The 14,807-nt window shown below is 42.7% G+C and overlaps 1 protein-coding gene across 1 annotated transcript in view; it reads right to left on the bottom strand.

The window, feature by feature from the left end:
- LOC129406516 (leucine-rich repeat-containing protein 37A2-like) overlaps positions 1-9,115 on the bottom strand; it is a 50,101-nt gene extending 40,986 nt beyond the window's left edge. The window contains exons 1-3 of the mRNA XM_055144614.1: positions 8,059-9,115; positions 6,300-6,371; positions 3,708-3,779 (exon numbers count right to left, since the gene is read on the bottom strand). Coding sequence (XP_055000589.1) covers positions 3,708-3,779; positions 6,300-6,371; positions 8,059-9,110 — 1,196 coding nt within the window. The 5' untranslated portion in view covers positions 9,111-9,115. The remainder of the gene's footprint in view (positions 1-3,707; positions 3,780-6,299; positions 6,372-8,058) is intronic.
- Between the last annotated feature and the right edge of the window lie 5,692 nt (positions 9,116-14,807).

The following is a 14,807-nucleotide window of genomic DNA, read 5'->3' as shown; positions in this document are numbered from 1 at the left end:
AAAGTTTGGGAACCCATCCCTTCACCAGTGCCCATTCTCCACCACCCGTAAACCCAGTGTCCCTCCCACCCTCCCCAATCCCATCTCCCCCCCACCCCACCCTGCCACTGTGGCAAGGCATTCCCTTCTGCTTTCTCTCTCTAATTAGCTGTTGTGGTTTGCAACAAAGGTGTTGAGTGGCCGCTGTGCTCAGTCTCTAGCCCTCATTCAGCCCGCAACTCCCTTCCCCCACATGGCCTTCGACTGCAATGTAGTTGGTGATCGCTTCTCTGAGTTGACCTTTCCCCGGAACGTGAGGCCAGCCTCGAAGCCATGGAGTCAACCTCCTGGTACTTATTTCTACAGTTCTTGGGTGTTAGTCTCCCACTCTGTTATTCTATATACCATAGATGAGTGCAATCTTTCTATGTCTGTCTCTCTCTTTCTGACTCATTTCACTCAGCATGAAACTTTTCATGCCCATCCACTTAACTACAAAATTCTTGACCTCCTTTTTTCTAACAGCTGCATAGTATTCCATTGTATAGATGTACCAAAGTTTCCTCAACCAGTCATCCATTCTGGGGCATTCGGGTTTTTTCCAGATTCTGGCTATTGTAAACAGTGCTGCGATGAACATACATGTGCAGATGTTGTTTCGATTGTACTTTTTTGATTCTCTGGGATATATTCCCAGCAGTGGTATTGCTGGGTCAAATGGGAATTCAATATCTAATTTTTTGAGAGTCGTCCAAATTGTTTTCCAGAAGGGCTGAACCAGTCGGCATTCCCACCAGCAGTGAAGAAGGGTCCCTTTCTCCCCACATCCTCTCCAACAGCGGTTGCTTTTGTTCTTTTGGATGTGTGCTAGTCTCTGTGGTGTGAGGTGGTATCTCATGGTTGTTTTGATCTGCATCTCTCTGATGATTAGTGATGTAGAGCACTTTTTCATGTGCCTTTTGGCCATTCGTATTTCTTCCTTGGTAAAGTTTCTGTTCATTTCTTTGCCCCATTTTTTGATGGGGTTGGATGTTTTCTTCTTGTAGAGCTCAACCAGTGCTTTATATACCATTGATATCAACCCCTTATCTGATGGGTATTGTGTAAATATCCTTTCCCATTCTGTGGATAGTCTTTGTATTCTGGTCACTGTATCTTTTGCGGTGCAGAAGCTTTTTAGTTTAATGTAGTCCCATTTGTTGATCTCTGTTTTTACTAGATTGCTTAGTTCCGTGTCACCTTTGAAGATACCCTTATCTTCAATATCGTGGAGGGTTTCGCCGACCTTGTCTTCAATGTACCTTATGGTTTGTGGTCTAATGTTGAGGTCTTTAATCCATTTTGATCTGACTTTTGTGCATGGTGTCAGGTCAAGGTCTAAACCCATTTTTTTGCATGTGGTTGTCCAGTTGTGCCAGCACCATTTGTTAAAGAGGCTTTCCTTGCTCCACTTCACTTCTCTTGCTCCCTTATCAAAGATTAGATGGTCATACATTTGGGGTTGTGTGTAGGGATATTCCACCCTGTTCCATTGGTCTACGGCTCTGCCTTTGTTCCAGTACCATGCTGTTTTAATTGTTACTGCTTTGTAGTAAAGTTTGAGGTTGGGGATGGTGATGCCTCCCATCATCTTTTTCCCAAGAATTGTTTTAGCTATCCTTGGACGTTTGTTATTCCATATGAATTTTAGGATTGCTTGATCCATTTCTTTGAAGAATGTCATGGGTATATTTATAGGGATCGCATTGAATCTGTATAATGCTTTAGGGAGTATTGCCATTTTGACAACATTGATTCTCCCTATCCACGAGCAGGGTATATGTTTCCATTTCCTCATGTCCTCTTTGATTTCATGGAGTAGCGTTATGTAGTTTTCTTTGTAAAGGTCTTTTACTTCCTTGGTTAAGCTGATTCCGAGGTACCTGATTTTCTGGGGCACGATTGTGAATGGGATTGCTTTTTTCATGTCCCTTTCCTCTGCCTCATTGTTTGCATATATGAAGGCCATGGATTTTTGGGTATTGATTTTGTAGCCTGCAACTTTACTGTATAAGTCTATTGTTTCTAAGAGTTTCTTAGTAGAGGTTTTAGGCTTCTCTAGATATAGTATCATGTCGTCTGCAAATAGTGAGAGTTTGATTTCTTCCCTTCCTATCTGGATGCCCTTAATCTCTTTTTCTTGTCTAATAGCTATCGCAAGTACTTCCAGTACTATATTGAAGAGGAGTGGTGAGAGTGGGCATCCTTGTCTTGTGCCTGATCTCAGAGGAAAGGCCCTTAGTTTTTCCCCGTTGAGGATAATGCTTGCCGTAGGCTTGTGATAGATGGCTTCGACTATCTTGAGGAAAGTTCCTCCAAACCCCATTTTGGCAAGGGTTTTCATCATGAAAGGATGTTGGATCTTGTCAAATGCTTTCTCTGCATCTATTGATATGATCATATGGTTTTTATCTTTCCTTTTGTTGATATGCTGCAGACTAATTTTTAGTATGCAAAACTCCAGGAAAGGACAACCTTTTTGGAAAGATTGAATAAAAACACCTTCTGAAAGTCCTCAGGGCTTGCTCTTCAGGGCCTATCTCACTTGCTTCTTTCTGCTTCTTTGCTTGTTTATTTCCACTCTGTCTCACCTGTGTTCTCTCTTGGACACATACTTCTTACTTCCTCTCCCTCACAACTTTCTAAATAAGTTTTAATAAAATCTATCTTGCTTCATGCACAAAATTTTAATAAATAAATAAATAAATAAATAATGAAGCCAGAGTGATAGTACAGCGGGTGGGGTGTTTGCCTGGCATGCAGCTGACCCGGGTTTGATCCCCAGCATCTCATATGGTCCCCCCAGCACTGCCAGGAGTAATTCCTGAGTTTAGAGCCAGGAGTAACCCCTGGGCATCCCTGAGTGTGATCCAAAAGTAATACATACACGCATACATACATACATGAAAATTTAAAAATAAAAAATAAAAACAGGAACATATTTGCATAGCTCTTTGTTTTTATTTAGTAGTGCTCAGAGGATGCTTCAGGAACATTACTGGGGGGTCAGGGAATGGGGAGCCCAGAACCTCGTTCTGCTGGGAAACCAATCTGGGCCTCCTGTTGCTAAGCATCACACTCAACATTTGTGCAATCTCCCCAGCTGACAAAAACAATTCTTAAGTTAATGGGCTATGTAAAACTGGACCATGCATTGGTTTTGATCCATGGGGACATAAAGGAACTCTATGCGAACATAGAGGAGATAGTATATTAGCACTTAAGTTAAGTTTACATGGGTGATGCAAATATAAGTACTTTTCATTTATTATTAAAGTTTAAAGAAAAACTTTTGTGAAGCAAGACAGTTTATATTGAATGAAACTTTCTTAGAAAGATGTGGGGGGGTTGCAAAGAGAAAGAATTGGTTCACAAGATAACCCGGGTTTCTCCAGACCAAAAAAAGCAAACAAAGAGACATGGGGACAAGTAAGCAAAGTACACGATCCAGGGAGAACATGGGCTTGAAGAGTAAGCCTAAAGTTTTTTTATATATGCACATGTAGATATTTATATACATAAATGCAAATATAATTTAGTGCCAGAAATAACATGAGAGGTTTTTAATGCTATAATCACAAAACTATAGAATTGTATTACTGGAAGAAATGATAAAGATTAACTTGCACACCCTTTGTTTTATAAACAACAGAGCTAAAATCTCATAAATGAATGATTAACTAACTTACAAGTACTTGAGGGATAGCAGGCCTTCAAATGAATCCTTATGTAATTCAGTCAAAGAATTGTCACTGAGGATTCTGAGAAATGGAAAAATTATTTCTGGACCAAAATGCAAAATAACTATGACTATTTACTACATAGGACTAATTCTTACACATAATCATGGTGCTTTCTAAAGACCCCAATTCTTATTTAACTTAGGGATAGTGATCTCTGTTTAAACTCTTTGTTTTGTCCTCACTTATATCCATCATATATTGATATCCATCACACAAGCACAGCTATTGACTCTTCACACCAAGTAACTTATTCAAAGCATATTCTCTAGGTCACAAAATCTGTCAGATCCAAATTCTGGGTGACACCAGAACCTCAGGATTGCCACTCCCTCCTATCTTCCAAACATTACTCTGGATACCCCATGAAGAATGAAATTAAATCTGTAAAGGAAGCCCTTTGAAACTTAACACCATTAACTTTTTTTGTTCTGGGAAATAAAACGTGCACAAAGTGCACATGACAAATACTCAAGAATGATTGAGGCCAGTGATCACGCTGGACAAGAATTGAGTGTTTAAGGTAGATAAGGGGATATTCCTGATAACCTTTCAGTATCAATATTGCAACCCCAATACCCAAAAGGAGAAAGACAGAGACAGAGACAGAGAGAAGAAGAGTGCCTGCCTAAAGCAGGCACGGTGTGGGGGGTGGGGGGTGATGGGAGGAACCTAGGGATACTGGTGCTGGGAAACGTACACTGGTGGAGGGATGGGTGTTGAAACAGTGTACGATTGAAACCTAACCATGAACAACCATGAAACACTACCATGGACAATACTGTAAAACTGTAAATCAAAATAGCTAAAATAAAAAGATATTTTTAAAAATGAATTAATTATAGCCTTTTCCGCTCTTGCCAGTAAGTATCAAATTCCTATGACTATCATGCTTTCATTAATTTAAACATCATTTATTACTCATATTCAAGTTTAATGACATACAAAACTCATAAAAGATTAGTCTACTACTTCGGATGTCAATATTTTTCTATACAACACTTGTGTCTCAATTGACACAATTAAAAAAGCAATAAACATCAGAAAAATGGGCAAAGGACCATCCATTCAAAAAATGCAAAGGTTCAGTGAACATGTAAAAGTATTTAAATTCAAAAATAACCAGAAAAATTAAAATACAGATGGGATCCCTTTTATTCATTCATCAGACCAGCCCCCGAATGAAGAATGCTCAGAGGTGGATGGGCATGGAGAATCAATGCTTTCATGAACTGTTAAATTAGCACAACTATTTTGAGGTCAATTAAATTTTTATAACTACATATCCTTCAGCCCAGCAAATCTATATCTATTTATCTATTTAACAGACCTATTTGCCCATATTCACAAGACCATGAGCTGCAGTAATTCATGTGAAAAAAAAAATCAAGGGAGCTGGAGCAATAGCACAGCGGGTAGGGCATTTGCCTTGCACGTGGCCGACCCAGGTTCAATTCCCAGCATCCCATATGGTCCCGAGCACCACCAGGAGTAATTCCTGTGTGTAGAGCCAGGAGTAACCCCTGCGCATTGCCGGGTGTGACCCAAAAAACAAAAACAAAAACAAATTAAAAAAAATCAAAACATCTTTCAATACAATTACTATTAAACAGGAGTTCAAATGGATGGGGTAAACCTTTATGTACCATAAAGGAAAGAAGTCTAAAGCAAAATAAAGTGAAAGTATCAAGTGGCAGATGTTATATTTACAGGGAAAAAAAACAAATCAGAAGATTAAATTTTGCACTATGAATCATTTTTTAAATTTTAATTAAGAATGTAGTCATGGGGCTGGAGTGATAGAACAGCAGGTAGGGTGATTGCCTTGCACGCAGCCAACCCAGGTTCGAATCCTAGCATCCCATATACTCCCCCGAGCACCCCCAAGGGTAATTCCTGAGTGCATAGCCAGGACTAACCCCTGTGCATTGCCAAGTGTGACCCAAGAAGCAAAAAATAAAAAAGAATGTGAACACATATCATGTTTGTTCATCTGTGTGGGCTGTCTCTAAAACATGTACTTCTCTTTTTCTCCTCTCACATCTTTCTAAAGTAAGTTTCAATAAAAAAAACTGCATCACCAAAATATATACATATATGTATAAGTGTGTATAAAATTAACTCTATTAGTTATAGAATGGAAAACAAAGAGACATTTTAAATAAGAGCTTGGTAAACTAAAAATTTTTATTTATTTATTTATTTTTGCTTTTTGGGTCACACCTGGCAATGCACAGGTGTTACTCCTGGCTCTGCAATCAAGAATTACCCTTGGCAGTGCTCAGGGGACCATATGGGATGCTGGGATTCGAACCTGGGTTGGCCGCATGCAAGGCAAACGCTCTACCCGCTGTGCTATCGCTCCAGCCCAGTAAACTAAAAATTTTTAAAGAAGTAAACTATTATAACTAATAGAGGTTGTTTTGGATGTGAGGGGGAAATTCCTTTTTATCAGAGGTATTGATCTTAAAATTGTATACTAAGGAGGATTTTATGGTGCAATTATTTTTTAATATTCATATTTGGAGAGAATATACTCACAGTTTCTCAACCCAAGGGTATGCCTTCCATGTATTTCCATCAATGGAAGAAATAGAGTTTCCTTGGAAATTTCTGTGAAGAAACACAGTTCACAGACTTGAATAGGTAGGAAAAGAATGAACAGAATAAGTAAAAGAGGGGCTGAAGCGAGAGCACAGCGGAGAGGGCATTTGCCTTGCACACAGCTGATCTGGGTTCGATTTCCAGCTTCACATATGGTCCTCCAGGCACTGCCAGGAGTAATTCCTGAGGACAAAGCCAGGAATAACCCCTGAGCATTGCAGGGTGTGATCCAAAAAGCAAAACAAAACAAAACAGAATAAGTAAAAGAATAAAGAAAACACAGAAGACACCAGCTTATTTCCACCGCTATCAGATTCCCATTTTGCCCCACTAGAGACATAATGTGGGGTGACTAGTCAAACAATGAAATACCTCACAACCTAAACTTCCTAATTCCTTGAGTAGCTAAAATAATGCCAATTAATTAGCATGTAAGTCATTTTTCCAAACTCACACCTATTGTAACTCCTACTGCAAATCAATGGAGAAACTTTTAATTTCAAAAGTATAATATACAGGGAAATGAACAAAATTATCAGCAAATAAATATTTAAAAAACATTGCCAGAGAACACCAAAGTTTTAGATCTATACTCTCTATTCAAAGTTCGAGATAGTAGAAATTTCTAGACAGACTAGGGAAATTAGAAAATGAATGGGACTAGTGAGGAGAGATATATTCAATGTACTTCACCAGGAAAAGAACAAATCACAAAGAATTATCTTTAGTGGGGGAAAAAATACACAGGAAAGAAAGTAGAAGAAAACCCAAGATGGTAACAGGAGTTACTGTGCGGTAGTCATACAGCTGGGAGAGTGGGAAAGTGGGATTTTCACACATTATCCTGTTTACTTTACTGACCTATTGTACCAAAGTTTATGAACTTACACATGTATAGATGCATGAAATTGGTAGGGGTGCGGGGGATGGTGCTGAGGACTTACCCCTGGTACTTAACTTCATAAGTATCAAAATGAACAAGTATCACAGCAATACTAGGAAGTGATAATTTACCATACTCCCCACCTAAAGAAAAGGGAACTGAGTCACAGAGCTAAATGACTTGTCCAAGGTAACAAAGCTAACAAATGACAAACTCAGGCAGTCTGGCTCCAGAAATCATGTCCATAAGCACAAGGTGTGGCACTAGCAAAAAAAGATAAGGAAGACATACTATTGTCTAAAAAAAAAAAAGCTAGGGCAAAAAATAAAACAAAGGTTAGGGAATTAAATGAAGGAATGAGGGGATGAAGGATAGGTTGAGGGTGAGACAAAAATAGGGAAGGAAAGAGAGTATGGACAATTATAAGAAAAAGACTGGGGAAGAAGAAACAACATTTAAAGAAGAATGAGGATATCTTTTTTTTTTTTTTTGCTTTTTGGGTCACACCCAGTGATGCTCAGGGGTTACTCCTGGCTTTGCACTCAGGAATTGCTCCTGGCAGTGCTTGGGGGACCATATGGGATGCCGGGGATCAAACCCAGGTTGGCCGAGTGCAAGGCAAATGCCCTACCCGCTGTGCTATCGCTCCAGCCCCAAAGAATGAGGATATCTTTTCACCAACAAAATATGAAAAAAGAGAGAGAATCATTTAACGTGGACATGGGGGATGAGGCAGATACAGGAAGACATTGAAGCAAAGGCTTGCTACGTCAATAGGCAGAATGCAGAGATGAGAGGAAAGGTGATTCTTACAGTATAGTGAAGGTCCTGTTGATGTTGGGCCCTGGCACAGGCACTCTACGGAGCCTCTTCTCTGGACTGAGACCGGTGCAGGAGAGGGTATCCTCTGTGCAGGTACAGAGCTCACATATGTTGAAGGTCATGTGTTCATTCTGTTGCAGTTGCTCAGGGAAATCTACATGTGCCTTTTCGGAAGTAGATCGTCCAGAAGATAGGGCTGAAGAGTGAGTCAGGGAAGCTGTCCTTGATGTTTCTGGTTGTGGCGTTTCGTCCAAAGTTACAGATGTCTGTTCACTCAGATCTGTGTGTTGATGCTGACCCTGTTCTGACAGCAATCCCTCTGTGGGGGTTGTCAGAGTGGTACTTGTTGAAACTGTTACCTCAGCTTTCTTTGGGGCCTTTGAAGACGGAACTCCAGTCTCTTGCATGGTTGGAGCTGTAACTGAACTGCCTTCAGTGACAGTAACGTCCTTGTTTATAGGTGGATATGTGACTTCACTCAGGTTTGAATGAGGACTCAGAGATGGTGTAATAGGTGTCACATCTGAGTGTTCTGTAGCACTGGTACTTGTCAGGGTTGTCGAGGGTTTAGTCTTCACAGTGTGTTCTGAAGGTACAGTTATATATTGATGTGTAGAAGGTTGATTTTGATTAGAAGTCTGACCTGGGGTCTTCTGTGTGGTTGGAGAAGGTACTGTCTTCAAAACCCCCAGACTGGGTAGAGCTGAAATCTTAGTGGCGATTGAATGAGTCCGCACATTCCCTGTTGGTTTTGTCACAGTGTGCTCTGTGGGAGCGGTAGTCTTCTTCAGGGTCGTAGAAGCTTTGCTCTCCCTACTTGGTTCTGCCGTGAGAGTCGTGACCCGGACTGATGATGGATGCCGAGTTGATGCTGAAAGTGGTCCTTCCAAATGCTCTGAAGCCTGAGCCAAAACGATATCTGTTGGTAACTCTGAAAGCTGAGTGAGGGTCTCCTGCACAGGTGAAGAAATTTCCATTTTCTCAGCAGGTTCCTTGTCTGGCGAAAGCTGAGTTAGAGTCTGACCCAAATGTAGAGCTACCATCTCACTCTGGAACATCTGTGTTTCAGAAATGGTTGATGATAAAATCTGCCAGCCAGATAATTCCATGTTCTCAGAGAGGCCTGGAAATGAAGCCTGGACCTCCTGGGATGGAGGTTGAGCCTGGGCCTCCTGCTGAACTGAAGGTTTGACCTCATTTATGACCTCTGTAGTTTCAGAAATAGTCACACCCTTAGGATTAGAAGTGACACTGGGCAAGTTGATGTGTGGAACTTTACTGTGACTTGGAGATGGAATATTTTCTTCAGAATGCGGGAAAGGGTGAGTGACGGATTCCTCAGATGGCTCAGGAGATTGAGCCTGCATCTCCTGCTGGACTGAAGGTTCATCCTCATTACTGATCTCTGTAGATATGGAAAATGTCACACCAATAGGTTTAGCACTGACATATGTCAAATTTAAGCTTGGGGATTCATTGTGACGTGGAGATGTAATAAACTCTTCGGGATGCAGAGGTGGATTAGTGACAGATTCCTCAGATGGCTCAGACGGTTGATCCAGGGCCTCCTGTGGCACTGGAGAAGATTCAACCTCATCACCAACCTCTGAAAAAATGGAAAATGTCACACTCAAAGGCTGAGCAGTGACATGGGGCAAGTTTAAGTGTGAAGTTCCATTCTGACTTGGAGTTGGAAGATTTTCTGCAGGATGAAGAAATGGTTGAGCTTCCAACTCCATAGAAGATTCAGGAGGCTGAGCTAGGGATTCCTGCTGGATTGAAGATTCAGTCACCTCAAGGATCTCTGGAGCTTGAGCCACTGCCTCCTGCTGTATGGCAGAGTCACCCTCAGGGCTCTCTAGAGGCTGAGACTGGGCCACCTCTTGAGCTAGAGAGTGTTCATTCTCTTCACGGTTCTCTCCTGTGTGACTTAGACTTAGGGTTTCTGGCTGGGTTGAAATTTCATCCTGCTTATTGACTCTTGGAGTTCCGGTAATCTGCAGATAGGCAGGTTTGATGATGACAGTAGATATATTTGAAAGATGGGCTTCTTTCTGGACTGGAGACAGTTCATTTGGCTGATGATGCAGTAAAGACTGCACTTTCAGACCTGACTCTGAAGACTGAGCTTCCATCTCCTGAGGTACTGAAGACCCCCTTTCTTCAGGAGCCAATGTAGGCTGAACTAGGATTTCTGGCAGGACTGAAGCAGTATCACCCTCTTCAGGGGTACTGGACAGCAAATCTGAGTCTGGAACTAAAGGTTTCGATTCCTCGGGAAATCCTGGAAGTGCAGCTGGGGTCTGTTGTGTGCTTGCTGAAACTTCAGCTTCCAGGGCCTTAAAGGGAAGCTGTTCTAGCTCTTCAGAGGGTTCTGGATGCTGGGACTGGGGTGAAAAGGATTCAGTCTTGTGAGGGATCTGTGGATGTTGCTCTGAATCTCCCAGTACATCCAAGGGTTCATTCCCCTCGGGATAAAAGATATCCATACTGGAATCTAAGTCCTCATCCTGCATCTGTTGTGGTCGATGATGAGGTTTCTTAGATTTTCTGGAAGTTCCAACTGTTAAGTTAAAAGAAATTATATTGTGTTAAAGCCCACTCTTGACCTTTGTAACCTCGCTTTGTTCTGCTTCTGTAACCATGCTTATGACCCTGAACTGTATATAATAATGTACTATGCCTGGGTCCTGTCACATACATCCTGACATCTGCCTGACGGTTGGGCTGGAATTCACGTATGTGCCTAAAAGATAGGGACCCGCTCACAGAAGGAGTTGCTGAGAACAAGGAGCCCAGATAGTGACTCCGGTCCCACGGCCCAGCAGATAGTGAATCCGGCCCAGTAGATAGTGACTCTGGTCCCACAGCCCCGTAGATAGTGACTCCGGCCTCTGACACAGAGCCCAGATAGTGACTCCGGTCCCAGGGCTCTACAGATAGTAACTCCTGACGAAGGGCAATAAGAATGAAAGAATGTCTCCAGACACACAAATTCCGAGATAGTGGTTCCAGACGAGGCTACGTGACTAACGTGACTGGCCCAGAGGACTTGAGCCCTATAAAAAGGCTGCCCTAACTAGCACAAACCGCTGCATCCACTTGAGGTGCAGCCCCAGCATGTTGGTTTGAATAAACTTTTTCCTTGCAAGTCTGGCCCGTCTCTGTTTCTTGCGGCTCTGGACCCAACACAACAATTTCAGCAGCATGGTGATGGCCAACTAGACCCTCCCTCCTGTTTTCAGGAGAAATAATGAAGTTTAGTAGTTTTGGAACCTGTCCACTTAGAGGTGGAGCAGGCATTTCAGATGTGTGATCTTCAGGTTGACCTAGACCTATAGTTGGACTTGTACTTGTCCCTCTAGGAGACAAAGCTAGAGGTGGACTCTGATCCTGAGTCCATCATATCATTGGATCAACTGGGAGCCTCTGATGTGTTGCTGGCTTGTCATTCAAACCCTGGTGTGGAAGGGCAAATCGATGGGATGCAGAGGGCAACCCTTTACCTGAGTATTCATGCAGGATGGGGATGAAACCTTTAAACTTCTGCGGCGGTAACAACATCCGGCCAATAGTCGGGGTGAAACGTTGAAAAAACCCGGACTTGACCCGTGGTTGAAGGGCATGAAGCGATTCAGGTGCAGGAGCACGGGAAGGTGAAATCCAGGGCTTGGGGGTGGAGGGGTCGGGGATCAGCGGGACTGGGTGCAGGACCTGCTTCATGATCGGAGCTCCCTGCACAAGCAGCCACATTGGTGGCCACAAGAGTAGACACAGGACATATAGCCGTTGCCAGGACATGACACTCGGATTAACTCGAGAGCCATGGTCCGAGCCACTAGGGCGCGGGCGTCCGGACCCGAGGCCAGCCATTGTGGCAGCCAGGAGATCCGTGGCACCCTTAGGCACTGAGGACCTTAGCAACGGCACACCCTTAGCAACCCCGAGCCCCTCCCCCACAGCCCCTTTATGATGCCTTTATTGGGGAACCAGTAGGACCCAGAAAGGCACTTGAAAGGCACCAAAGACGTCCAATCAGGTCCTCTTCCCACCTTCTCCGCCCACCCCCAGCCTTCCCTGCCAGCCAAACAGGACTGGGACTGCCAACGACTCTGGGCCTAGCCCTGTGGTGGGGGTGGGGAGGGGAAGGAACAGTGTGTCCCCATTGGGCACACTGGCGAATTCAACAGTACTAGTCCAGTTGTGGTGGTCTTGGTGCGTCCTCCTCACTACTGAAATCCGAGACACATTCTTCCTCCCCTGGGCCATCCTGCTTCCAAGAAAGCTAGCTGACCTGCAAAAGGAGCACTACTTAGGATGGATGGGGGTTCCCAAATGTTCTCATTTCCTTTAAACTCTCAGTATCTCTGATTAATACTCTCCTAGAGAGGGGATAGCATGGAACCACTGACCCAAAATTTTCTGAAGGAGGGCTCTGGGGCCATAAACAGTTTATTCTGGGAGACAGACCTTAAACAAATGAACAGTCATATACACTCCTTTACACTGGCCTGGGGCAAAATCCCCCTTTCTTGCATGGAGCTCAACATTAATTCATAGAGAAAAAGTAGCAAGCCCCTTTCTAGAGGGCTGCCTGCCTTTCTAGCACTCCTGGAGAGACCACTGAAGACCTTAACGTCAGAATGTAACAAGGCTCTCTTGCAATATTGTGACTAGCACCCATTTAACTTTCTTCACAGTCCTTCTCATGGATTTCAGTTTTCATTATCTCACACTTCTAGAATATACATTCCATGAGAAGGGGCTTCCTCCCAGTGTCTAGTTGAGTAGAGAGCTTTGAATGGAGTTGGTTCCAAGAGAGTCCTCATTTAGGGATGGGTGTTAGTTTTCTGAATTCTTTGGCATTAGTACTAAATGTTTTCTCACATTTCATAATAAGGTGGACGTTTTTGTTTGTTTGGGGGCCACACCTGGAGGTGTTTGAGGTTGCTCCTGGCAGTGCTCCGGAGGCCATGCAGTGGCAGGTATCAAACCCAGGTCTCCCTCGCGCACAGTCCATGCTCCAGCCTGAATAACTATGTCTCAGGCTCCTGAGCTAGTCTTGTTAAGATCCAAGTATAGGTGTTTGAAGTTTTCTTGATGTGTTTGTTTTAAACTATTTGAAAAATTATTTTGCATAACTAGATCAAGAGTTCAAAAGACTGAGCACATGCTTTGCAGGAGAAAGGTTTGGATTTGCTTCCTACCATCACCTGGTCCTCTGAGCACTTTGACAAGTGATTATAAGGAAGAGAGAGGCCAGGTAATTTCTGATCAGTGCCAAGTGTGAGCCACGCTACCTACTCCACAAATAAAAATTATTTTACAAAGAAAATAACATTTTTAAAAAGAGGAACACAACACCTTTTCTCTCCCTTTCTTTTCCTAACTTTGAAAATACATTTTCTGATTTTGAGCCACATTAATTACATATGTCCAACTCCAAATTTAATCCCAATGGTATGAAACACATTTTCCCGCCTACTCCCACCCCTCTGCACCCAGCCCCTCCTTCCGCCATCACTAGAACACACACAGTTAAATAATGCATTTATATTTTCTCCTGGAAATTAGCAAATTAATTCCTAATTTGGAATACGGTGCACTTGTTTAAGAGAAATGTTCTTTCATAAAATGTTTCATACAAGATATATATGAGATAATGAGCTCTAGGTATTGTATCTTACTTGAAAAAAATGTAACTTTTCAAATGCTGCAACATAATCACAATTAAGGCCAAAATCCCTAGATCCTGTTTAAGGGGATTTCAAAAAGGTATTTCTCTGACAGAACTCAGAGGGCGCTTAAAACTCTCCAAATTTCTTTTATTTTTAAATGTAGGCTAATTTATTTTCTTCTTCTTTTTTAAAATTTTATTTTATTGAATCACCATGTGGAAAATTACAATGCTTTCAGGCTTAAGTCTTAGTCATAAAATGCTGAAACAACCATCCCTTCACCAGTGCCCATATCCCAGCACCAAAGGAAAAAAAAACACAGTACACCTCCCATCCCGCCCACCCCCGCACCCCACCCCGCCTTGTAACTGATAAATTTCACTTAACTTTCTATTTACTTTGGTTACATTCAATATTTCAACACAAACCTCACCATTATTATTAGGAGCACCCCACTAGAGTCAGACCTGTTGTGAAGAGAAATGAGGTCGCGCAGCCGCAGAAGCGGCCATGCGGTTCTGTATTTCTGTACTTTAACAACTAAGTCCAGGGAGATTTCTTCCGGATATTTGATCATTGCAAGCTTGTAAACCCCATCAGTGGTCGTCATAATATGGCGGTCCCCACGCCCTTCATCCCCGGGAAGGGACAGGCACGCGAGAGAAATACCTTTCCCCTCCTAGGCGGGCATGGGGTCGTGGCTTAGTTCTCTGGCTGGAGACAGTCTGCAAGGAGCAGCCCATGTTGAAGTTGGTGAAGCTGGGTCTGGATTCATGCTCGTGCAGCTGTGGAGGAGCCGCACGCGCGTGCGGCCCCCGGGGTCACATCTCGGCAGCGGTGGGAAAACTCTCCAAATTTCAAATAAGAGTTTAGAACCAAGGGCCAGGACTTCAGGAAAACTTCAGAAATTCCCTCAAATAAAGTTTTAGAGTTCATTTTTTTCTGGGGATGGTATAATTGACTGAATATGCTAAAAACTTCCAAGGTCGGCTCATTATTTTGAATTATAGCCATCCTCTGTATGTCATCCTTGTGTTTTTCTCTTCACATACTTGAATTAAA

Source organism: Sorex araneus, chromosome 7, assembly GCF_027595985.1.
Source record: "Sorex araneus isolate mSorAra2 chromosome 7, mSorAra2.pri, whole genome shotgun sequence".
Taxonomy (NCBI): Eukaryota; Metazoa; Chordata; class Mammalia; order Eulipotyphla; family Soricidae; genus Sorex; species Sorex araneus.
The sequence above is the reverse complement of the archived record's forward strand: the minus strand, read 5'-3'. Positions and strand labels throughout refer to the sequence as shown.